The following is a 27,299-nucleotide window of genomic DNA, read 5'->3' as shown; positions in this document are numbered from 1 at the left end:
AAAATAATTAGAAAAGAAGTAGAAGAGCCTCAACTCCCCCGTGATGTGATTACTCTAATTAGAGAATGAAAGTAATATAAACAATAAAGCTAATTAGGGCATAAAAGAATCTTGAAGGCTGAAAGCTCTAGAAAGAAAAGTTGAAAAAACATCCCAAAAAAATAGCATCAGGATTATGAAAATGGAAGTCATCCCTGAATGCAAGACCCTCTGTGCCTTTCATACTTCTGCAGAGACACTATTGGTGCGATTTGGTCATCCACTTCATCAAAAGATAACAGAGATCATCTGCAAGCAAAACCTAGGAAGTCCCAAAGACCCCCTGTTATTACAGGAGGAAGTCTGCAGTGCTCAAAAACCCTCTCAGCATCATCCTTGGTGCTCTTCAGCCCTGTAAGTGGCTGGCACCGTGTAAATAAGGGAAAGATATCAGTGTGACACATTTCAAAACCTAGGATCAGTTTACACAGTTTTTTTTCACAATCAAAAGAGATAGAAACTTTGATCATACCTACATGCATGAATGGAGTGCAATCTACCTCTGCTGAGCAAGTCAGCAATATTACCAAGGAGCTAATCACCAGGTCAGCTCATTAGCCCATTGTGAAGACACCCTTTCATAGGAACAGAAAAATTGGTCTGAATTTATACTGTGTGAGGAGCTGGTAAGCTGGACACCAGTCCTGTCCAGTGTTCTTCTCGCATGATTCAGACTCAAAAATCATTAGTGTTTTATGCATGAAATACGAGAAAAGACATGAAATAATTCCCTTTACATATTTATACATTTACATATAGATATGCACATAGATCTTCACACAAAAAAATTTACATTCTCATTTCCCTTTAATTCAAAAGTGATGGGAAAAAATTAAACCCAAAAGCTATGAAAAAAAGTATTTGACAAGGACTTCTTCAAACAAAGCACCACTCATACATGGATCTTTCGATCCATGTGGAATTGATATAAGAAAAAGAAGATCATGTCCTGCCTCCTGTACAACCGCAGCTGTGGCCACATTCATTCTCACATTTCCTGCAGCTGGGCATGTTTTTTTTTAATTAAGAGAAATCTTTCAAACAGAAGATTGTGTTCTTAACCACTTGGTTACTGCTGTGACAGTCGTAGATACAGATTTTGGCGCTCTCTGCAGGAGTATAGGTTTATTCTGAGAAAGTGTGAGTTTTCTGAGCTGGTTCCTTGCAGTCAAAGTCATACTTTCCCACCGCTAATCTTTCAAGCAATTACCATTTCTGACTGTCTCCATAGTAACCCAGACGAGAAATCAGCATTGTACGAGGTCTGTCCACACCCCAGATGATACAGCAGGCTCTGCCAAGCCATGGAGGTGTCCACAAATGAAGCTCCAGCTGCCTTACAGCAGCTGGAGAAGGATCTCACCCACAGCATTAAAAAATACAAAGGGCCAAATGCAAGCCCTGGGCATCTATTGCAGAAGCCCCCACAATCTGTGTCTGTGCCACTGCTCCCACGCATGAGCAAGGTTTTTAGTGGCAATTTGTACTTCTCTACAGCTGTACAGCAGAGCTATGACCTTCAAACCCCTACACTCATTTGAGCAGTCCAAGGAGAAGCAGGCTTCTCCTGCCCCTCCTGGCCATATGGAGAGGTACGGGGAGAGTGGGAGAGGAAAGGAGGAGATGGGGGAGACTCTAGTTGCTCCCACTGATGGGCTGACAGTTTCTCGGACATTATTCAGAATTGGTGGCTGAACGCTGCTGCAGGTTCCACCACCAACATGCTGCTATCTTCCATTACCTGCAGGTAATAACTTCCAGGATGAAGTCCAAAGAGAGAACTCAGTTCCTACCATTGAGCACCAGACCTGCGCCCTGACCACATTTTCAGCCATTTCCTCACATGTTTACACGTGCCACTTTAAACAAAAGGAAAAGGAAGATTTTGTGGTATGAACAGTTGTTCAGCAATAAGCAACCTTTCAATCCCAAATGCACTACAGCAGAGGATGCCAAAAAAAGCAAGCATCTCACTGGAACCTGGGGAAGAAAAAAAACAGACTCATTCTAGTTAGCTGACAAACACTTAAAATAATCGCTAAGTTTGGCTGGAACCTATTATTTAGCTTTATATCGAAAAGATTAATCATGCCACACAATGCATTAAGTTTTCACTCCCTATAATAAAAAGCACGCATTTTAAACATCAGCTAATATAATGTTTCATCTGCCATTAGCTAAGTCGTGCACGCAACTATCAGTAAAGGAGCTATTTCTATGACAACAGACAGCAATAATTCTCACTTCAAAGAAAAGATTTGGTCAGAATTGAAGAAGAGGTGAATATGGAAGCCTAAGTATTGTGCAAGAACATCAACAGTTTTGAACATAACTTATTCAAAATTTCACTATATAAAACATTAAAAGCAGAATCTCTTCAGGAAAAAAGAGAAGTTAGCGTACCTCCCTGAATTAATAGTCACTAAAACCACTATAAGTGTGAGGCTGCCTCCTAAACAAAAGCCCAGGAATATTACTGAGACAAGAGATTATAACAAATACAATAAAAATTTAAGTAAATTTTGCTAGTGGAGAAGAAAGCTTGAGAAGAATATGAGAGATAATTAATCATGCAGGAGACTAATAACAACTGTAAGACTTTAATTTATCATTTCTACATTCTTATAGGCTAAAGCCTAACTTCAGAAGCACCATCTTCCTTGAATAGAAAACATTTATACAAATCATATGTACTCAACTAATTACTCTTATCATAACTGTAAACGAGAACAAAGCAGAAATAAAATGAAAAACAGAGAGGTTTTTACAAAAAAAAACCAAAACAACAAATAAACAAAACAAAAAACAAGAAAGAAAACCCCACACCAGTTTCTGACCGCACTTGAAACACATTCTTACACCAGATTTGGTATTTGTCAGTTTCTGATAAAGTCCACTTTTGGACAAGGGTTACATGGTACAAACTGTGTTGATCAACATCTTAGTATTCAGCTTTTAAACATTTACTGTGTACTAATCAGCTGCATACACACATCCATCAACATCGTGATATATATGCCCACACAGAGACGCAGCCTGCCGTCATGTTTTCTCCTCAGTGGTAGCACGTCATGGGGGAACCCATCGCAAATGAAGTATGGTCAACTGATACACTAAGAGTCAAGGAAGGATCAAAGACTCCAGAGCTCACATCTCTAAACAGGCTCCAGACATTTTCTGATGACTGCTTTATGTAGCTTCAACTAAACCAGCAAATAACCTCTAGACCCTTTAAAAGCATGCACCATTAAGATGTCAGAAAAATTTAGCAATGAAAGCATTACTTAATACAGACTCGTTTTCTTTTTGATTTTCCTAATTTCCTATTAGTCAGGATTGTACAGGATTCCCCAGAGGACTGCGGCACTGCCACTACCTGACAGCAAGACACTGCAAGAGGCACAGCCAACTGGCAGGTCTCATTGAGAAGTGTCTACTATGCCAAGACCCCAGACAACTAAAGAACATCCTTAAGAAAGAGGTAGTGAAGTGTGTGCTGAGCTTTTCCAAGATGGAAATGGTTCTTTAGAAGGACATACACAATGTCCTTGCTTCATTCACTTCTGCTGGATTTGGAGAGTGAAAATGTCCTGCAAGAGCACATGGTAGTGCTCTCTCCTCCTTCATTTGTGCAATATTCTGCTATTTTAAGAAGTAGGGCAATTTTAAATTCAGAAATAGTTTGGAAAATAGAGTGCTTCCTGTATTTCCTTTTTTAAAAATCAAATCAGGCTTTGTAGCGTTATTGAACATCCCTGAAAAACTAAATTTTCAGATACCTCCAGGACTTGGTAGCTCCTTTTCCTCAAGAGTCTTTGCCTGCCTCTGTCAGGGGAAGTCTCCATCAAGAAGACACAGGGACATGGCTAATAACTTAGACACACCAGGACCCCACTGCAATGCGTGAAGCTAAAAGGAAGTACTTAATCCTTAAGCTGCCCTGATGCTCCTCTGACTCTCCCTAAAAGGACCAAGCTGTTCACACATTTTCCAATCCCGTGTCAGGGCACCACAAAGGCTGTCTGTCCTGTGGGAGGGAGCCAGGAACAGAAGGTGGCTGCGGGTCTGCAAGGGCTGTGCCCTCCCCACCCAGGGCCTGTCCTATAGCACCCAGCAAGGGAGCAGGGACGGGATGGGGATGGGACAGGGAACTGGAACAGCCCAGAGATTCATGACTACGCAGAAGGGCCACAGTGATGGGGCAGGTCCAAAAAGGCTACTCTTTGAAGGACTGAGAAGTTGGACTAAGAAAGCGTAGCTGCTGATTCCTCCTTTCCATTTTCTGCTTCAGCAAAGAAAATTGGAAAGCTACAGGAGAGAGCATGCAAAAACTGCAGACCGTCTGAAGGAGAAAATACATTTCAGGAGCAGGTGCTGCCAAAACAGCTTAGCTGTTGGCGACTGCCAGCAAGCTGCAAATTTGAAGCAGGCAGCAGTAGCCAGTATTGGTAGTGGTCCAAATTCCAAAACCCTGGGTTCTCCATGGATTACACAGATAGCGTGTTAAGAGGTATTATTCTCAAATGCTGCAGGGCATACTGAAAAATGAATCTGCTATAGGGAGGCAATTTATCAGCAACAATTTAAGCATGGCTGCACTTGTAATAATTTAGCATATTCCGCAAGCCTGGCTTTAAAATGTCAGCGTTTCTCTTTGGCATTCACGATGAGCTTTTAGATTAACCAACTCTGATGCTAACTGAATTTATGACAAATAAAGAGGGCTGCACACTATTTTTGTAGTCTGTGAGGCAATTCCAACAATCTCAAAAGTTAAGGAAATGGTGACAACTTAATGTTTTAACTTTATATCTGACCAGGGTCTCTTAAAGATGCAACAGGGGGCCCTGTGATGACAGAAATGTAAACAAAAAATAGGTTTGAGAAGCAACTGTATGATGTGACCATCTTTAGAGAAGGCTATTCTTCAGGCATTGCAGTGATTTGATGTTTTAGTCTCAAAGGCTTGGGGAAACATATGTCAAAGTATGAAGATTCACTTTCAGACTAGCTGAATTTAAGGATGATACAAGAAAAGGAAACACTATTAAAAGAAGACCATTGACTCCTTCCCAGATGAGGGAATATTCTCCTACATGATTGTGAGACGGGATTATTTTGATACAGTTTTCCTTAATCCAAGCTAGGTACTGACAAGCTGTCACATGTAATTATGCTTCTGGCCTCACGTAGTCTTATAATGTACTGTTATGCCACTCACCTCAGTTTTGGAGATTGAAAAGAGTAATTAGTGAGCTACACTTAAAGATGAAATCGTGAAGAAGCTATTTTCCTTCTTTTTTAAACATTTAGTTTAAAATTGTAGTTCCATATGTTTCATTTCAAGAATTTGGAGGTAACATTATTCATACCTGCAACTTTCAGAGAAAAAAAGTGACTTCGTCACTAATACTGAAGTGTATCCATTGCTTAGAATGAAAAAAAATCCAGACAGACATACAAAAAAGTTCATTAACAACATGAAAATACACGACTGACTTTTGTGCCTGGGGAGGTGTTAGAGAGAGGAGGAGAAGGCAAGCAGCAGGCCACCGCACAGCTTAAAAAATTCAAGTTGTCATCAAATTAAGCTTTGTTTTAAAAATCACGTGATGGATTCCAACTATTGTTAGCTTGTTGGGACTTGTATTCTGTCCTTTGGTGACAATAAAACGAAACAAGACAAGTTCAAGAACTCTCATATCTAGTAGATAGTCAGGGTCTCATAAGGTATTACAGTGTAACTAGGACAAGTTGTAAGACCTTTATGTAGGCCCTGATCTAATGGAGTGGACCCGTCAAAAATGCTAAAATTCACTCCAAAGCTAGGCCGTGAGACATAGTACTCAGCGTAGGCAGAGAAAAAACATCAGTAAAATTTTCCGATTAAAATTAATTTGTAGGGGGAGATATAGCTATCATATATTGAAATAACACTATTAAGTTGATAAAATACTGTGTATTTTTTCACTACAATGGAATTTCTTCCATTCTATTTAATTTTTTCATTATTTTAATTATAATGGGGATACTAAGATTTCCTTTTCAGCTTCTGGCTGAGCATAAGACACTCAGGTTATTCTCATAACTTCTGCCATCTAAAAGTCTGGTCTAGGATAGTTACAGTCACTGGTAGGGGAAAGACCTCTTCAAATCATTTTCATCCTCCCCATCTCCCATGTTGACTATATGAGAAACCTGGAGAACTAACTTTGAGCTAACAGAAAGACTTCTTCACTAAATAATGTATAAACCTCACACAAACAATGTCTATATTAGTATACTAAATGGTACTTTTTTCATGTACTTTTTATTTGCTCTTAGATGACATTTCTTTTTGGTAAAGAAGATTTTTACGCAAAAACAGTTATTCAGTGTTCATTAGGAATACAAAGAACTATGAACAAGTCCTTCCAAACATGATTTCCTTATAACTTCCTAATAAGTAACTTCCAATACAGAGTAAATCCACATCACTGGTCATTGCATTCCACCTCGAGATATATCAGAGACAAAAATTTTTAAAGCACTGAAAATCCCAGGCGACCAAATTAAAGAAACCAAACAGAATAAAAAGGTAGCTGATAATGATACAATATTTACTCTTACATTTGGAGAATAGTCAGTGAAACCATTCGAGAATAAATGCAGTTTTGTCTCACAAAGACGGTGCTCTTCCCTGCAATAGCAGTTCACTAAGATGTTAACATGTTAACGTATGCAATTTACAAGCCTCAGGAAACTCATTCCACAGTGTTGGGTTCTGTTTTGCTACCAGACATCTTTTTCTGCCTTGAAAGGCCTCAGATATCTATAGGTACCTCAAGGCTACAATGTCAGAGAAGGAGCTATCTAATTTATGTTAACAAGCAGCTTTAAAACACAGATTTTTGATGCAGTGCCAATGGGAGATGAATTTGAAACATAAGACCTGAGTCCATAAACACATTCAACTGAGATTCTCAAAGAAAAAGAAAGGAAGAAAGAAAAACTAAAAAAACCCCAAGGATTATAAATAATACATTCCAAAGAAACTCTGAGAATTTCCTTGTCTCATGCAGAGTAGCATGCAGATTATATTTGGCAAGTCTCCCCTCAAGTAGGGAAACTGATCACAAAAACAAAGAATAATGATGCCGTTACAGCTTCCCTGCCTCCTGATTTAAGCTGTAATCCTTCTGCAGGTAAGAACACACTCCTGTGCACTGAAAAGGCAATAGAACAAAATTATGCCTCTCAGGGTTCAGAAGGAAATTCCTTTTCCTACACGGCAGATGGCTTTGTTCCGGCAACACAGTTTAACTATATATCATATTTCTTCATACCAATGACATGCATCTTCCCTCCCAGTCACACAGATGCCAGGCTCTCTTCTCACAGACACTGAATTCTCTTTGGCTCTGTATAGAGTGATACTTTGGTTACTCCATAGTCTCACAGAGGTGATTTCCTTCCATCTTGCTCCTGACATAACATATTCTTGATGAGAAATGCCATAATATTTGCTATGCGTGTTCTAAAAATCAGCACCGTCCCAAAGCTAAATAAATTCTGGACATTGGTCACCCAAAAAAAGGTAGGATTCTGCTCAGTAGCCACATGGATAGTAAGTCTTTGCATACCTATGAACATTTCTGGCGATCTAGACATGAGGTTACATAAATAAAACCTCCTTCTGTGCTCCCAAAGGAAAAGAAGAGAGAAAAGGAAAAGTGTGAGTGCTGCTGAGTTCAAAACAAATAATTCTTCAGCAAAGGATTATCTGCAGAAAAGGGGAAATCCCATGCTGACATAGCTGACCATTGTCATCAGCTTCTTTGTGTCTTCTTCCCTTCCTCAAGGCAGAAGGCTCCAAGCTGTTATGCAAAAAAGACAGATGAAAAAAACTAGCAGGTCCTTATAAATGAACCCCAGTAAAGAAGCAAGACAGATATGACTGTCTCGAAAAGCAGAACTGGGACCAAGGATCTCTGTAACTGGTACCACCGTCAGAGATGCTGTGGAGCACAGTTAATTCAAACAGTTAAAGACAAGTGTTTTGTTTCTTCAGGTAGATATAGTGCCTGAATACCTATTAATTTTCAATCAGAAACACTTGTAAACGTTTTAAAAAACATTTAAAGAACAGGCTTTTCATCAAAACAAATTGTTCTTTGCTATGTGTTGGACCAGGCAGTTATGCAGCTATTTGATCATAAACTCAAAAGGATCAAAAAGGCTTAGTGCTCTTGAATCAACAGCACCTCCAAATAAGAGAAGCCTGAAACACACATCAGATGCCGGAATGTAGAATAAAGTATAGTACTAACAAAACACAGCTTCTCACGTGTATCTTGTGAATAAAACAACTCCAGAAACTGTTGCCAAGACAAACAGCCAGTGCACTAACAAATGTCTTTTTAATACGGTCTGCACAGGCAGTTTGCAAAAAGAAATTATCAGCAGTGTGACACAGCCCGAAAACTGAAGGATAGTCTGACAATATTGAATGGCAAAGGAAAAAGAAAGGTAAGTGGATACTCCAGGCAGCGGAACAACAAATGAAGTAACAAAAAAAGAAAGACAGGAGACACACACACACTAAAATGACCATAACCAGACATCATTCTTAAAAGTTAATATATAGGTAGCTCTTCTGCACCTCAAGAATCAACACAGAACAATGGTTGTTCCTTTACACAAAAATAACATCTTTAAAGCCAAAAAAATGGAATTGCGCTTGAGTCATGGCACTTAAAAGTGGGTTACAATTGCAAAGAAACATTTTTTAAAAAACAAGCAAACAACACGTCTATGAGCAGAAGTTCATAGCACATTGTCACAGAGAAAAAAAATCATTCTGCACCATTTTAAGGTTATGCAATGTGAAAGTTAATCAGAACAGTGGAAGAACTAAAGCTACAGGAATTATCTCCTCCAGAAGCATTAGGAAAAAGCGTGGGCTGGAGAGAAAAAATATCGTGACACATGGCAGAGCTAAAAGAACAGATTTTAACTTAAGACAAAAACATATAGACACATTAAATTTTAAAAAGGCTATTGATTTAGAAAGGAAGGGTGGACTACATCAACATTTGTCCTTCATTGCAAGAGCTATGGTTAAAGCCTCAGTTCTGCAGTATTATTCCTGTTTATCTATTAATATATTTTGGTCAATAACTAAACACTGTAACCTCAACAAGACAAAGTATGCTCCTACTTGCAACTTTCTTGTTGATGAAGACTAAATGTGATGTAGACCATAGTACCATGAAGACCTCATCCCTGAAGAGATGCATACGCAACACAGGTAGGATCCTGATGACTAATTCTGCACACAAGTAAATAAATTCCATTACATATAAGGAAGCTGATGTAAATACTTAATTTTTATGATCTCAAAGCATTATATTTATGACCTAAATCTCCCCAGATTCACACAGTGTTTAACGAGTATGAAGAGGCAGAATTCTCTTTTTTCGATCATATCTTCTTGAGCCTAAAGCATTTGTTGGACTGATACATCAAGAAAATGAAATGATCGGTCCTAGTCTAAATTGTAAATAAATTGGTAGATTTGATGTCTGCTTTTGCTGTGGAGCTCTCGTGTATTCTGTCTCACAAACATCAGATTTGCAGCTGAAGTAAAGCATGACAGGTGTAATGACATAAATGGACCTCTTTCAACTTTTGTTGACAGACCTATAGGTCCAAAACTGTGATTAGCGCAAGACCCGTACATACAAATCCTTATCACAATCTATCATTCTTTTCTGCCAAGGGTAGTCTGTCTCCTGTCAAAATAGGCTAGTTGGAATAATTCTGGCCCTCTAATCCTCTTCAATACTGTTATACAACTATGAACAGATTTGTAATGGCTGCATGTTGCCATTTTATTTTTTGGTTAAAAATAATAGTTTTCCACATGCTGATGTTCAAAATTTTTACTCTGAAACTTTCCTTACAGTTCTGGCTTAGCTTATTATTTAGGCACAATAAGCCAAGTAGACATGAGTCAAAAACATTGTCTAAAATGCACAAATTCCATTGTGCTACTTCTGTGCAGGGCATTTGCTCTTGTCGGCCTGTGCTGGAAGGCACCGGGGGGCACAACATACAGTGCAAAGAGTTTCTTAGCAAAAAAGGCACGTGATGACGATGGATGCAACAAAACTGTGTATTTATATAAAATTACGACATAGCCCTGCTGGTTTAGCTTGCACAATTAAAGACACATCAGACAAAACAGAAGTGCGTTGCTTGTTAACCTCCATTCTGGGTTTATTATTCAGACAGATTCACTAAATTCAGGTTCATGGTTTTCACTCTAAGAGGTTTACATGATGAACCAGCTGTCAATAGACTCCTAAAGAGGATTGCAGCTCACATGTCATTGACGTGGCTGAGGAGGTAGAGTTGCTCCTATCACTCCTAGAAAGATTAGAGACAAAAGAATATTTAATGCCGCTTTTACTTTTGTATTTTCTAAGCAGCAGAGAAAATAAATTACGTAAGTCCACAAGAGTGGGTAGAGAAGTCACTGTGAAATATCTACCTACCCTATTCGAGGAAGTATTGTATTAATCGAGGATTAGACTTACAATAAATTCATCAATAGCATAGCACTTCCTCATCAAACAGCAAGTGCAATGTCCTGCCAGACACACCAGTTCAATATAACAGCCAGTTATATTGAAGCGCTTTCATACCCCACCATTGCCAGAGCTTCACTTCAGGCAAGGGAGTCCTTTCAAAAACTCTGCTCAAGTATTCCAGGGAATGAATGGCAGATGGACTGTGTTTACCGTCCTTACCAACTAGCGTGGAAAAGGGAGTACTTCAGAAAGTGTGAGCAAAACCTGCAGCCTTTCACAGCTGCTTCTGAATGATGCTAATTCACAGATAGTACTGAGTCAGTATCCTGCTGCATTTCTGAAAACTGTGGGTTACTGTAACTGCCAATCTGTTTTCTATCTCACCCTGCCCAAAAGAAATCATATAAGAATGTGCAAAGGGAAAAAAACCAAACCAAACCAAAACAAAACAACCCAAACCTGAGTGCATTAGTTCTGAACCTACTCAGTTCTGACTGAGCTGGCTCCAGCTCACTGTGCTGTCCTTGACTTAGCTCCGACCTGCTGCGGACAGAGCTCGTCGTGGTCTCTGACTTCTGCTGGTCCATTAGCACAATTATTGCAGGTTGCCCCTGCAGTCCCATTAGTACCTATCAAGCAGAGAATTGCTTGCTTGGTCACTGTCTGTAAGCATTTTGGTGACTCATTTATCAGCTTTTGCTGTATTTCAGAGAGTAAATCACTTGAGCTCCTTACGGATAGCAGATTTAAAAAAAAAGCCATATGATTTGCCAGACTACAGACTGTGACCCTATTTTTTTTTAATTCACTGGCTAATTTCTTCCATCTGCATTAATCTGTTTTTCCATCAACTACATTCAATTTAACATGAACTTCAGTTCTTAAATGTATGACCACCGCTATCCTGGAAAATTTTGTTGTGGCCGAGGAGTGATTTCCAGTGCTTCTAACACAACAGGACAAACCACTCTCTGATGCTAATTAATTCTAATGGAAGAGGCATTTAAAGTGTTGGGCAGACTGAAGCACATCTTTATCACCAAGTAGAACTATGCTCTAAAACACCTGCTCCAAACAGTAAGCTACAGAAAAGAAAAATAAAAAGAAAGGAAGGACAGGTTTTTTTCTGTACCCCTTTTAGGCCGGGATTGTTTGATTTTTTTGAGGCGTTATGGCCATCCACGTTTTTATCTTGTCGACATGCTTTATTTTAATTTGTAAGATCAAGCTGTAAGTACTCGCCAGTTCAAGGCGATCAGCGTAAGCCAGGAGTGCCATTAACTCGGCTGGCTCGCTTCAAGGTTTGGGGCTGACGGTTTCATACTCTTGTGTTAACTGCAGGTTTGGCTGGAGCTGGGATTTTTTTTACCCTAACTGAGGAATGACTGCATCAGAGTCTGGCTTACAACCACGACATTAACTTGCGTTTATCTAATTCACTCCATAGTTCACTGCCCCCGGGTCTCGCTCTGTGTTTCACACTGTGTTTCAGCTTCAACCTGTGTCCCTCTGTAGTCACATGGAAGGGTTTCCGTTCATCCTGCTCACTATTCCTACTGCCTCTGCATTTTATTGATAACTCTCCTTCCAGACACTGGTCCTTCCACCAGTGTCTCAGAGTTCTCTCTACCTCCTCCATGCTCAGCAGCTGCTCTCCAGTAGCCTGGGCAGAGGCTGAGGTGTATTTTTTGGCAAATACTCAGTATGAACTAAGCTACCCAAGCTCTCATCTGACTACCCTGGCTACCAGGAAAGACAATATCCTGCAAACCCTTCCTCTCCCCTTCCTTCAGGCCCTTATATTTTCAACAAAATAATAGTCACTGGAAGAAGAAGCAAGAGGAGGAGATAAGATAAACAATGCTGATTATCAGGAAATGTACTTGGAAAATAAAATACCTGAGTTATAGTTGCTCTTTCAATTGATGTTTCATTATTTAGAGAGAGAAAGGGATAAACTGAAAGAGCAAAAACAAAAATAAGAGTGCCTTGGAGCCTAGTGGCCCATACACTTACTCAAGAGCGAGGAGGTGTGTGTTTACTATCCCTCAGCCAGGGTGGGAATTGTACATCCACCTCCCAAATCTCATATAAAGTAATTAATCAGGGCATCTAGAGTAAAAAAAGCCACACCAGCATTACTTCTTTTTTGATTGGACTGTGAAACCAAACTGTCCTTTTCCTGTGCTCTGTCCTTTTTTTTCCTTCTGTGCTCTGATAAACTCATGGGCTCCTGCCCCACCTCAGGTTCACAGAGGTCCAACCCTTAAAGCCAAATAGTCAAACTGACTGTGAAACATCGGCTTCCTCTCCATGATGCCCTTTCTCAACTATTTTCAGATTCATTTTCAGGTTTTGTCTTGCTCAGTCCATCAACTGCAGGGCCTGGCCCTGTAGAAAATTTGCCATGCAGATGATTTGCAGCCCAACAGCAGTGGCTGCCTATTCACGTGTCCAGCTGACGCAGCAATACATGCAAGGGCGCCGGATTTCCAATGCTTTGTTTTTCTTCTCCCCAGTCACTATCAGCAAAGACAGAACTGTTCTTCCCCACAAAAAGCTTTTGCACACCTACGTGGCAGAAAATTGGGAACAGAACTGAATTCTTAATAATTAGTATTGGTTGACTACTTGCTAGGGCAATGTTCTGGTTCCCACAAATTGTTTAGTATGTCAGAGCTGCCACCCGCACATACGCACATCGGCCAGGAACGAACCACATGGGATAGTTTTTCAAAGAAAAAGCTTCATTGAGGGAAACTGAGCAACTGAGATATTCACTTCATCTTACACTGATAGCTACTCCTCATGTCATCTATCTAAGCCCCACGCGCGCCCTCCTGCTCAACTGTGACTGTCTCTGCGCAACGCATTTCTTTTCAGTGTCTGGCTGTCTGGTTGGCTTAACCCTTCAACCTTATAATGTAAAAAAATCATTGCTGACATTAAAAGCCTTCCTCCATTTAAATAGAGGTTTACATGAGGAAACAGCTGTCCAACTCCAAAGAGGATTGAAGCTTGTATGTTACTGGCATCTTTCCACAATTGGCCTAATGAAGACGAACCCCACGTAACCATATTATTAACCATTAGGAAGAGAGCAGCTGCTTGCAAAATTCAACAGTTTTGTGCAATATGTCACAGGGACTCAATTGAAACATTTGATCTTTGGAGGTTGGTACACTGCAAATTTTTCACTGAGTCCTGAGTTCAGTCTTTAGCCTGACAATGAGAAAAGTGTGACGCAGTTAAAAAGTACCCCCTAATTCTTTCAACAGAGCACTTTTAGAAACAAAAATTAATAGTGGGGGATTTTTGTTTACCAAAATGTCCTGCCAGAATCAAAAAGCATTTGAGTGGCGACATGGGAGTGCTATGGTTTTAGTCTGCCAGTGAAAAGACAGAAATTGTAGTACCTGACCAATCTGAGATATTGTGAATAATTATAAGAAATTAGCACTGAAATGATGAATAGTACACAGCAAAAGAGAAATTAAATAATTCTGAATACAGGGAAATTTATCACGAGTGAGGTTTGTGTCTACATGTTTCATTAACAGCAAAACCTGTTAAAAACAGTCTTTTGCTAAACACACATCTTTTGCTCAAATGAAGCCAAACTCTCTCCTGAAGTTACGCCATGCAACCACATTTCTGTCTTCCTCCTGTTACCACTCCAAGAAGCTTTTTTGTAGGAAATGGGGAACAGCGAGTTAGAAGGGGACAGCAGAACTTTCTGATAACTCATTTATTTGCCTATTGTGCATAACGTTGTCTTTCTGTTACATTTCCTACTGTTCAAGCTAAAGGTTTCCTAGAGCTGCTTGTTGCTTCTTTTGAGTTTTTCAGGTTTTGAACATGATTTTGTGATGTAGTAGGGGCAACAGTAGGGAGCTGTAACCTGAGCTACACAGTTTGCTCATGGCAAGCTGCGTTGCGGCCACTTGCTCCCATGTTAGCAACAAATGCTTGAGAGAGTATATTCAAATCCAAGTGAACCAAATTAAATCAACTAGTAAAGTCGTGACTTTAAAAATTCTTTAATATTATTTGTTCACTGCAGTCTCATAGCATTTAAAGACCCTCACGGATAATCAAAACTCAGAAACATTCACTACAGATAAGAAATGGAAAGAAAGCCAGAAGTGTCACCATTCAGGCAGCAAGCAAGGTCACCAGAAGCCACATGAGAATGATGAATGTGGCAGTTTGCTGTGAAGTCATCTGTCTGTCCTGGACTCTTGTCTAATGTTTATGTGATTGACATGAAAAACCAGAATGGTTGCTACACAAACATGCAATTATGATGTGAAAATAACCACTTTCTGTGTTTGACCGGTGAACAGAAGATGATCCCATTTTATTCTAATAGCCAAAGATTAAAATTAGTTTTAGGACACACAAAAAAAGTGTTTGGAATGTTTTGATTTCTTTTTTTCCTCAGTCTTTTTCCCCTGTCTGAAGAAGCTTTTAAATTGTCACATAAATTTTACTTATTTAGACAGTAACCATGTCTTCTTGACATCTAATTCTAAGTCTCATAAATGTCCTTTAAAAGTAGCAATACATCAACATAATTAAAAATCAAAATTGAGATTTATAATCCCTCACTGCTAAAGGCATAACTTCACTTTCATATTGACTTTTCGCTCTACAATAGCTTATCCTCTCTCAGCTTCTCAGGAAATACAATTGCAATCTTTCCGTTGTATTGCTGCAAACCGAAAATTCAATAGACATTTTTAACTCACTGACCTTCTCACTGCAAGTCACTACTGATCCTGGAACCGCAGATTCAGGGCAAAGGAAGAGTTGGATTTGGTTGATTGTTTTTACTTTTTCTTACATAAATGAGCATTAGGTAAGTGAAACTGAGAGACAGGAGAATTGCTGAGAGAAATAGTTTTGCCTGATGAAACACAAATTCAAGCAGATTCAAAAAAAAAAAAAAAGAGATTATTTTTTGTTATCCCAGAGATTAATCTTCTTAATGAGGCACAAAGATTAAAGAAAAAAAAACTTCCAAGGACTATCATATTAAATGACCAGCAAATTCCAGGGCCAAATTCATCCAAACATAACTTCGGTGGAGTAACACTGGGGCTTGGTTTCATCACCTTTCTTTCACAGTCTAATTTCACATGAAAAGTTCACAAAGTAACAAATGCACAACTGCCAGACTTTTTTGTTCCTAAGATAATGTTATTATCTGAGCACTGAAATGAGGTACAGCCAGCAATTGCATCAAAGAAAGAAAGGGACCAAAAGGGCAACATGAAATGAATGCCACAGGGTCTAGTTACTTTATTACCTCCCTCTTCCACCACCTTCTACCACTTTTATATTCCAATGAATGCCCTCCTTTTTTCAGTAACATAGCTTTAAATAGCAACACAAGGTGACTGGTTACATGGGATTAAGAATTACTATTCATCTCATTTCTATAGATGGCCTTTGAGGCTCACTAACTCTTAAACCAAAAACAGCTGACTTCACCCCCTTCCTGTGGATCACAAAGGGGGATTTCAGATTTGTTTGACATAAAGCCATGCCGTTAGGCTTTTCCCATGGAAGTATATTGCTCACGAAAGGCTGGCAGGCTTATTTCAAGGGGAAGGATGCTCTGGAAAGACAAAGTCATTGGAGCGACCACTGTGGATGGTCCAGACCTCCTTATGCAGAGCTCAAAGGGCCTAAGGCAATACAGTAAAAGCTGTAGTCAGAAGGTATTGTTCTTCAATACACGAGGTAAATGAGAAGGCATTTTGACAGGCAGGCAGCCCAAGACAATAGGCTCACCAGCCACAAAATACCTACAGGATTGCTCTGCAGTCAAATGGAAATGTTCAGTCCAGAATAGGGTGGACATTTACCTTCCTGGGGAAAGGGCCCCAGTTAACTTAGGAACATTTTCTGAAAGGTAATTTTAGCAACCGAGATAAATCCCCTGTTCTGTTAAATAGATTCTTTCGAAAGTCTTGTCTCAGCGTATATTTGAACAATTTAGAGAACCTGGGAATCTTATCCCTGAAAGATAATTCAGCAATTTAAGTTAAGTAGATGCATTAAAACAAAACATACAGACATGCCAATGTAGTGAACCTCTTTACGGGGAAAAAAAAAAAGATTTGGTCTCCTCTTTTTTTAATCATTAGTAGTTTTCTTTGCAAGCAAAAGAACAATTTACATTAAAAGCTAATTCTCATTCTAATGAAACTAATCAAACAACGCATGAATCTGCAAAGGTTTATCCATGTTTTTATCTGCATTCTGTTGAGTAGTCCCAATGATTTAAGGGTAATTACTCATACTAGAGGGGTCACACACAGACCAGATCAGTATTTTAACTGTGTCTAATATACGTTGGCTAAAATACACGCTAAGAAGAGCCAGATAAGATTCATCTCCACAAGAAAAAGAAAATCAATATTGGAGGACCAAGAGAGGTAAAGATCAACAAGGAGAAATTTCAAGAGATCCTTTCCTGAGCCCTAATATATTACTGTAGAAGATTAGATACACGTTTGTCTGTAAGGGAGCATGGGGATGGCTCTGTAATTGTATATCTATTCCTAAATCGTGCACAGTGACTACAGTTTCCTCAATAGGAAAATGGTGTTATGAAAAGACCTGGAGCTACTACTGCCCGCACTTGCAGGAAGGTGGGCTCACCCATGATTTAGTATTTTTCATCTCTGGCACCTGTGACCATGATTTCCAAACTGTGGTTCATAGGTTCACAGGAAGCTGCTTGTCACTTGTCACTGGTACACAAATTCCTACCATCCATTGGAAAATAACAGGAAGACGTTTAGCCAGAAAGCTGAGAGCTGGTCCATAAGAACACAATCATGGGGTTTGTTCCTGTACCAGAATCATTAGCAGTACAGTAAATAGCACTAGTAAACATACTCGTAGCAAGACATATACGTGAATTCACAAAAGAAAAACCTTACCTCCAGATGCACTCAGGCTTTCCCTTCCCCAGCCTGCCTCTCATCCTCACATATGCATCGTGCTTGCCATGTTCTTTCAAAACAAGACGACGTTAACTCACACCTGTCACATCCTGAAGAACTTTTACAAGACTTGATTCTGTCGGTAAAACTCTTAGTCAACACAACAAATCCTCAAATACTCCAAAAATCATTTCTAAAGGATTTATGTGGCTTTTGTGGTCAAGCTGTCAATTTCATTATTTTTTTAATATTTGGAAAGCACAGCTGTAATGATTTCCAGTTCTCACTCTGATGGAAATACTTTCAGATGCACATAAAACCTTGCCTTGGTTTGCTGTAGACTTCTAAGACACACACTGTAGATAAGTCAGGGGTGCAGGAGAGCTCATCCAGCTAGCCTGGCTCCCCTTTGCCCAGATCAGGGAACTTAACAAAATGCTCCAAAACTCCTTTGCTACCAGTAAAAACAGATTTCCTTCTAAATGAGATGCAGGGGCACAGGACAGACTCAGCCCTGCCCAGCAATTCAGGGATGTGACCAGCATGCCCAGAACTGTGGGGAGCCCCCAGGGCTGCACCTCTCACCCCACCTGAACAGCCGTGGAGAACCACACGAAGAGGAGGGAAGGAGACAAATAAAAAGAAAATTCTGTTCTTTGAATGAAAAGTCTAGCTGACTGCAGGTAAGACTTACCCAGGATTCTGATCTGCATTACACTCCTGGTCTACTTTAATTAAGCAATTAATTATTTTTTGAATTTTTATTTAATATTAACTAATTTTAGAATATCATCTGATTTTAACATTGAATCACCATTGAATCATTTAAGTGTTGAGTCACCATCCCTAGAGGCATTTAAAAGACATGTAGACATGGTGCTTAGGGACACGGTTTAGTGGTGGTTTTGGCAGTGTTAGGTTAGTGGTCAGACTCGATGATCTTAAAGGTCCCTTCCAACCTAGACAATTCTATGATTAAACTGCTTTGAAATCTACCATGTTTTTTCCTGACTTGTTGCAGTGCAACAAGAGCCTTCAGCATCGGGTTCTGGAAATTGTGCTGGCACTCTACTTCACCACTACAGTGTAAGCCACCGTGCTCAATACAGACTTTCCCAGTCAGCATTTCAAGGCCTGTGCTCTGCAGGAGCTCAGATTAGGTACAGTATTGCTCTCGCTTTAGGCTCTGTCAAGTCACCTCTACAAATTCTCAAAACTATCCAAAAAAGGTTGACAGTCCACCCTGGCTGCCTTCCACATGCTGTGGTTGCTGCTGGTGCACACATCCTGATATCAAAGGGGTTTAACAAAGTGAACGTGTGAACAAGAAAGGTTTAAAAAGACACCTGCAATATTTTGGGGTCTATAAAATATTTCTAAACACTTAGAAAAAGAATTGCTGATGTTGTATATGTTGCAACAGGAAAGACTAGCACCCCTGCCCCCAAACTTGCACTTTTCCTGATGCAGGAGAGGATGCACGTGGAGCACACACTCCTTGTACACCTGATATGTAAAGTGTCAGCTGTCACAGTCGCATTATTAATGCAATTTTAGTATTCCCAGTATTAGCTGTAATGATTCAGTTTACAGCCTTACGATGCATTTTTCTGAAAGAGGTGAGGGGTGGAACATTTTCATGTTCACTGCTTTATCTCTGTGTGTTTTATGACACTTGGTGACACCAAGTAGGGAAGAAAAGCCCAGTGTCTGATCTTGAAAACACGGCAAAATTGGCCCATGGCTGCTATTAAAGCTGAGAGTAGTTCAGAAATCTGGTGATCCATGACACCCCATAGCAATTAAGACTGCTCTGGTGTCCCATTAAGCTTCCTCTTCTCTATGTGAGAGAAACAATGTCCACAATGAACACACGTATCTGGCCAGCAAGGAAATAAAAATTAATTTGCATTAGGAGAAAAAATATTCTGCTTGTCCTTATTCTTTACCTTCCCTGCATGGGGACAGAAGTGAAATCCTTCCCCAGAGCAATGCAGCCATCCTCCCCTATTGCTGGTTTTTCACAGGGGGCCTGTGGCTCTCCAAGACTCGCTACCATGCCATGATATTCTTTTAATAGCCGCAGCTCATTGCAACTTCTGCTCACTGGTTTGGCTGCCACCCTGGTTTGATGTAAAGACGCTTGATCCAGATCCATCTCTTGTTGTCTAGAAATTGTGCTGTCATCTTTATTATCCAAGTACATCTGTCCCTGGGGGATGTTCTCCTAAAGAAAGTGAAAACAAATATATTAGGACTAAATTGAATTGATTCAATGTTTACTTCAGTACAAGCGTGTTAAAAATGCCAAGCAGAAGATTTCTTGTGCACCTTTGGATATTTCTCTTGTTGGTTTATTTCCACTAGGAGTAATTCCAACATTTTAAACCTCTCTGCAACTTCAAAATTAGCCATTATAAAACCCATTGAAATGCATAAAGAGATGGCTTTTCTACTTTTTCCATGTCTACTGTGATTTTCTCCTGCAAATTTCCCAGAAACTTGCACTGGTCTATCCAACAACATAAGCCAAAATCATCTCTGCATCAGAGGCACGAGAGCCACTGGTGCAGAACATCTTCCCAGCTTATAACAGCACTGTTTCACCATCATGACACAGCTTTTCTCTGGTGGCTGTGGTGGCAGCAGCTCCACCAAAGCCACCACTCTCCTTCCAGCCCACAGGCTCCACCAGAAAAACACTGTCGCCCTGAAGCTCTGCCGCAGCTGATGGCCCCTCGTTAAGCAGAGCAGGTACTCGAGCTTTATGAAGACAGTTGCCAGTGGCATTTATGAAATGTGAATCAAACCTTGATGAAAATTAGGTTCTATTATATGATTATTAACGGTGATTATAATAAAACTTAGTGCATAAAAGTCAAAAAGCTTTTATGCTCTCATCATTAAAATTCAGCGTGAAAAGTTATAAAAAACACTTCAGAATCCCACAAAGTGCACAAATCAGACACAAAGACTGAGTTAAAGATCAGCCTGTCTTAAATGCATGCTGTGGAGTCTAATCAGGGGAATATTTCAGCGTAAAGTGCCAAAGCCACTGCGGAGGACAGCAAGAGCTTGGGAAACGGGCCCGTCAGCCTCTGATGTCCCTGCAGTGGGGGAGAGCAGCGTTGTTGGAGCACATACTTACTCTTCCCTGTGGAGATCTCAGCACAGGACACGCAGGTAGACCTGCAGTGCTCTAGGGCAAAAATAGCACAGTAATAGGGAACAGGTTCTGCTTCCGTCCCAGCAGGAGAAATCACTAGAAATAGAAATAAAAAAAAAACAATGATGATTTTGTGCAGCTTTGAGCTCTCATGGCCTCGCAGGCTAGAAGGGAAAGGAGGCTCCTGAAAGAAGAGACTGAATATACAACTCACCACAAATGCAGATCCTGGCTCTAAGCAATCTAAATCAGAATTTCCCCAGCTGGCATTTCCTTTTCCAGTCCTGCATTTATTTTTCTTTCTATTCCCAATGCCCTTAGTTCTCATATCCTAATCTTCTTCACCTGTCCTTACAAGTAGATGGATTAACTTGACTCTTCCCATCATTACACAGTAGCTGGAGTACTGCATCTAGTCCTGGTCCCCACAATTCAAAAAAGATGCAGACAGACTGGGGGAGTCCAAAGGAGGGCCATGAAGACGATCAAAGGGCTGGAGAACCTGCCCTGTGAGGAAAGACTGAAGGACTTAGGTCTTTTCTCCGTGAAGAAGAGAAGACTCAGGGATGACTTCATCACAGTATCCCAGTATTTAAAGGGGGCCTACAAAGAGGACAAAGGCTCTCTCTTCTCAATAAGCCATGTGAAGAAAACAAGGGGCAGTAGGTACAAGTTGCACCAGGGAAGGTGTCATCTTAACATGAACATTTCACTACAAGGGTGGTGAGGCACTGGAACAGGTTGCCCAGAAAGGTTGTGGATGCACCATCCCTGGAAGTGTTCAAGACCAGGTTGGACAGAGCTTTGAACAACCTGGTCTAGTGGGAGGTGTCCCTGCCCACGGCAGGGGGGTTGGAAATACATGATCTTTAAGGCCCCTTCCAACCCTAACCATTCTATGATTCTATAAGAAAGAATTTTTTTATGGTAAGAACAATCATTTACTGTAACAACCTCCCTAGGAATGTGGAAGAGACCCCATCACTGGAAGTTTTCAAGATGTGACCGAACAGGGTCATAGATAATCCCATCTATGCTCCCTTTCCCATGAAAGGTTAGACCAGATGGTCTTTTGAGGTCCCTTCCAACCTGAGCTGCTCTATGAGTCTATGATTAGCAGCCTGGAAAACATCAGCATAAAATAAGCCTTTTTTGTTCTTTCTTGGTTTTCTTGAAAGGGAGAAAAAATGAAAGGGAGGTAGGGAAAGTGTGGTAGGTATTGGCTTCAAAGGGCTCCCATTGTTGAACATGGATGGCATACATCAAGAAACACTGAAGATATTTCAATTTTCAAAGGATAATGCCTCTCCCTTAGATATTTTCCTAAAGAGACAAGCCCCGTTGTCACCCGGTGTAAGGAGCACAAGCATGCTCCTGTCACTGAGCTGGCCCAGGGCTTCTCTATATCCTGGAAAGCACTGAATTTTGATGATCTAAGACAAAATCCTGAGTGAAAATCCTGTAAAGCCAGGCTTGCCACTTGCACCATGGGATGTGAAGCTGGAGGTGTTGGGAGGGCCAACGCACACTTCACATGGGCCACCACTGCCCCACCAACAACTTCTTGTCACCTCTGGTAGCCTGCTGCTCTAACAGGCAACCAGTTTTGCCTGTTCTAAAATCCCAAACTGCCTTCCTTCCAAATAAATAACTTCGAAATGCAAAAACTTAAAACTCCGAATGGAAAAGATAATTGCTCGTGTCTTCAGTCTCACTTTATATGTTTACATACTGGTTTTATTAAGACACTCTGTAAATCATAATTGAGATACCTGCCCACTTATTCCATCTTTCATAACATTTGGTTTGTCTGAGTGCCTGCTGTGAAAATACACAGATTTTTAAGTGATGTCAGGCTGTGGAGACATGAGCAGTAAATCTACAGCAACTCAGGCTGTACTAGTTTTTAAAAGATGAGAACCTGAACACAACCTCTAAAACTGATCCTGTCCCAGCCCAAAAGTGGGATTTTTTTTTATCTTGAGGTGAGTAAGGACTAAATTAGTCAGGCTTTCATAGCCTTAGCATGAGAGACGTCTATTTTCATAATTAACATCAATGAAAAAATAAAAGAATGCCAAGGACAAGAAGCTTGAGAGAAAATCTGATGCCTAGATACAAAACCATAAACCACATTATTGCACATTCACAAAAGCTTTGCAAAAAACTAAAATAATACAGCATCATTTTGCCACAAGAGACAGGTTTGATTGTGATTACCTACGTAGCTAAAACATTGCTAAGGCAACTGTCACCATGGTATCTAAGCTTCTAAGACATCGGTGCATTTACCATTCAAGAAATTCTCAAATGATCGCATTTCTCTGTAGTTACAGAACTTTTCTTCACTTTTATTTCTTTTTCCTTTTTCTTAGCTTGCAATGCATCCATCAGCAATGAGACATAGGTGAGATGTTTTTATGTGAAGGTGAGGAGAGCTTTTATCAAGGGAAAGTTCATTTGGGGTTCATCTCTCTGAAGCCATACACCAGCAAATGTTTTTAGCCACAGATAGAAGTTGATCCAGCAACGACCCATCCGGAGTTTGACTATAAAAGGACTAATACAGTATTTAAGCCATGTTTGTTATCCCTTTTCGTCCCTTTCATCCCAGTCCAAGCAGATGAACATCCACTTTTAATGTACTAGTGCAGAATTAATTTTTTCTTCAACTTTTTAGGTGCTAATAAGATCACCAGGGTACATTATTTCATTTACGAGGCTTTGTATAGTTTTTGGTTTTGTGTAGTTTTTCTGGTTTTTGGTTGCAAAACAAAATGCTGGAGGCAAGTGATGTAGCTGGTAATACATCATCATCTGAAACATTATTTTTCTGGGTATCAATAAGACCAGCACAGCATTTTTGCAATCAAGAACGAAGTAGAACTTAATCTTAGGGGCCATGAGGCTACGAAATATCACATCTGCTCCAGGTAATGCTCAGAAATAGCATGTTTCCTACCTTGCGCATGTTGGTACCCATCAAAGTCTTTCTCCCACCAAGACTGGAAAAAAACATTACCTCTGCACTAAGTCACCTTGCCATTTTCCGGTGGAAACCCAAATGCTAAAAAAATAACTAGCTGGAGAGGGAGGGTGGGGTGCTGCTGAGCAGAGTGTGCCTCACGCCTGCCTCGCCCAGGGGAAGGAGAACATGCCTTTTGAAGCAACACTCATACTCAGCTCCCAGAGCTGGCATCTGCCAGGGAGCCTCTCTCCCAAGGAAATTCCAAGCCAAACCTCACCTGCCTGGGAAGTCTCTCTACAGCATCTGAGGCTAAATAAACTTGTTTCCTGCCCCGACTCCTCTCTCAGTGCGGCCCTGTGCCAGGAGCACTGAAGAGGCCACAGGTATGAGCTGCTGCAAGGAACCTCCCGCCACCTCGTACTGACAGAGTACGCCAAGGTAGACATGCCACCGAGGCACCTTTCTATATATGCATCTCCCTCCAGATATGCTTCTCCTGACAGCTTCCCCACAAGTCAGACCAGTGATGTTGTACTGGCCTCCTGTGGCAAAGACACCTTAAAATGGTCCCAGCAGCAGGGAGGAGAGTCGTTATTCTTAGCCCAGAGAAACAGTGCAGGGCTTCAGCAGTACATCTCAGAAATCCTCCCATCGCAGACTTGTCCTTGCATGGCCATTGCAACACGTATCCCTGACCCTGCCATCCTGGGGACAGCGGAGAACCATTCCCAGGACTGGTAGAGGAAAACTCATCTGAAAATCTACCCCTAGAGCCACAATCTAAAAACAAAACACCACACATACACACACATGCTCCCACACTACCACTGCCAAAACGCACTTATTAATGTTTATTTATTTTGAGTAAAGGAAGGGTACTGTGGTGTCTAATTCTTTGATGTGCAAGCAAGAATTCTCAGTATTTCTTAATTGGTGTGTTTTCTCTTAGATAAATAGAAAGTGTTTTAGCTGTAGGAAGGAGGTAAGACTGGGTTGGGCATATAGGGTGTAAGAAATCACTTTGACACCCAGGATTTCACAGTATGTCCCAGTGCAGCTGTTTTCCACAAAAACCTTGTTTGTCCTACATATAGGATCCTCATCATCCCGGTGCTAGGGATTGCACAGAATAACACTGCACAGTGCAGCTCTCCCTTGCATGACTGAGTGGGAAGACAACAGAGCATAGTGTGCAGAGTGGGGCCACAGGGGAGGCCACAGTGGATTGTCACTACTGACTCTTCTGTGGTTTTGGGGTCATCTTTTCTTGCCGTCCATCAGTGGCAAGAGGAACGATGTGGATAAACCTTCATCATTCTGCACCAACCGTACAAATAAGATATTGCCTGAGGTTCCTGTCTAAGATGAGTAAGACTCCTTACTTATGTTCCCCAGGAATTCTTGGCCCAGGGCTGCAGGGAGGGCTATTAAGCAGGTGGAAGCAGGGTAATGGGCTATAAGAAACTTTGTGTCCTTTGTCCTGCCTAAGAAGAAATTGCTTCAAACTGTTCCCATGAGAGCTGTTACCAGGTGGTGGCTCCCAGACACAACAGACTATTAAAGCCCAGATACCTTATATTGTCTCTTGTCGGGTTTAAAATACCACAATTATTAGCTGGCAGAACTTCACAGCTTCCAGTAACTTGCTGCATTTCCTTAAGAGGGAGAACGTTGCCTAGGAGCAACATGGTTTCCTAATCCAGGTACTACATGGCCTTGTAGGAGAGGTGCCCCAGCCCTCTGATCATCTTTGTGGCCCTCCTCTGGACCCGCTCCAACAGGTCCATGTCTTTCTTATGCTGGAAGCCCCCAGAACTGGACACAGTACCCCAGGTGGGGTCTCACCAGAGCAGAGTAGAGAGGCAGAATCACCTCCCTCGACCTGCTGGCCACACTGCTTGTGCTGCAGCACAGGATGCAGTTGGCTTTCAGGGCTGCTAGTGCACACTGCTGGCTCATACTCAGTTTTTCATCCACCAGTACCCCCAAGTCCTTCTCCGCAGGGCTGCTCTCAATCCACTCATCGCCCATCCTGTATCTATGTTTGGGATTGCCTAACATGGCAATCCGAGGTGCGTGGACCTAGGTGCAGGACCTCGCACTTGGCATGTCTGGGGACAGGGTGCATGGAGGGAGTTCAGCGGCTGGTCGCGATGCCCGTGGTCATGGCAAGGAGGGCTGCTTAGGGGACAAGCTTATTGTACAGACCTGATTCAAATAACTTAATAGGGGAGATCATTTATAGGCCATGAGACAAAAGAAAAGTAATGTTCTGGAGAAACCACCTGCAGGCCACTGGCAAAAGAAAAAAAACCTCTTTGTTATTTTTCTTTTTAAGTGCAGCCCCACAGAGGACTGCATCAATGCAACTCTCTGGGCAGTGAACCACAGCACAGGAGCAAAACCAAGCAGCCCAAGTGGGACCTCCTTGCGGGAAGAAAAAGTATTGTCTAACTTCCTCCCAAGAAAGCACAAAACCATCAGGCTGCACTAAGGAAGACAGCTGAGAAGTGAGTATGGCAAGTAAACATGCCAGAGCAGATTAACAGAGAGAGAAAACAGTGTTGACACAATTTGGCAACGCTTTTAAAAGCCATCCTGCCCGCAAAACATGCAAGGAAGAGCGTGTCTTTCCTGGGTTGCCTAGCAGTGCCTTGCCCATGTCCGGCAGGAGAGGCTTCGTGCGCTATGTGCATGAGTTGTGCCAGCAGCATGAAGCCTTTCCTGGCACGCTGTCGGGGCAGTTCTGCGGGGCAGCACTAAAACATCAGCAAAAAGAGCTTCGGTGCCGCCGACGGCCTTGGGTATTTTCCCAAAGCAGCCGCAGCCCGCGATCACCGGCACCAGCGCCGGCGGCAGCCCAGCGCATAGGCGGGCACAGGCTGACCCCTGCTGGCAACCTGACCGCCGGCCAGAAATGGGTTTTCCCCCTAAAAAAAAAAACCAAAAACAAACAAACAACAAAAAACAACAAAGAAAACCGCTTAGAGAGCCCAATTTTAAAGCCGGGTGTCACATGCGGGTCCGCGGCCCCCGGCCGCCCCAGCCGCCCACGGAGCAAGCGCGTATCACGCTGGGCCGCTGCCGGGAGGATGCTCTGGGCATCGCCGGGTCGCACCCCTGGTAGTGGCTGCTGCAGCTTTCATCTGGTTGTATGGGGATAAAACACCTCTAATCAGTCAGCAGAAACTGTTTTTTGCATACGCGGGAATGATCTGATAGGGCAGTCCTACACAGCTGAGGTCGGAGGTGTATGTATCTCAAGTAAGCATCTTAGGGTAATCAATAGCAGTGGGTCATGCACAGGCTACAGCGGTTGGGCCAGCTGTATCTTAAGAATTCGCCAGAAAAAAAAAAAAAAAAAAACAACCAACCAAACAACAGTTTAGGGAGTCTCATCCTATCAGTCTTATCCCATCAGTCTCATCCCAAATGAAGATGGCATTGGCACAGAGACTCCCACCATCAACCAGGCAGTCAGTGATCATCCTGTTTGAAAGACTTGGTTCCCTCTGTAACCATACCCCATGTAAAAGATCACCATAAATTAGGGTTTTTTTTAAAGAAAACGTTCTGTCACTGAATGTCTGTGT

The 27,299-nt window shown here is 41.4% G+C and overlaps 1 protein-coding gene across 1 annotated transcript in view; it reads right to left on the bottom strand.

The window, feature by feature from the left end:
• The window catches only part of OCA2 (OCA2 melanosomal transmembrane protein), a 173,212-nt gene extending 153,434 nt beyond the window's left edge, over window positions 1–19,778 (bottom strand). Inside the window, exon 1 of the mRNA XM_074608185.1 lies at window positions 19,522–19,778. Within this exon, the coding sequence (XP_074464286.1) occupies window positions 19,522–19,778 (257 nt within the window). The remainder of the gene's footprint in view (window positions 1–19,521) is intronic.
• Window positions 19,779–27,299: the final 7,521 nt, after the last annotated feature.

The sequence above is a fragment of the Larus michahellis genome, chromosome 1 (genome assembly GCF_964199755.1).
Source record: "Larus michahellis chromosome 1, bLarMic1.1, whole genome shotgun sequence".
In the NCBI taxonomy this organism is placed as follows: domain Eukaryota; kingdom Metazoa; phylum Chordata; class Aves; order Charadriiformes; family Laridae; genus Larus; species Larus michahellis.
The sequence above is the reverse complement of the archived record's forward strand: the minus strand, read 5'-3'. Positions and strand labels throughout refer to the sequence as shown.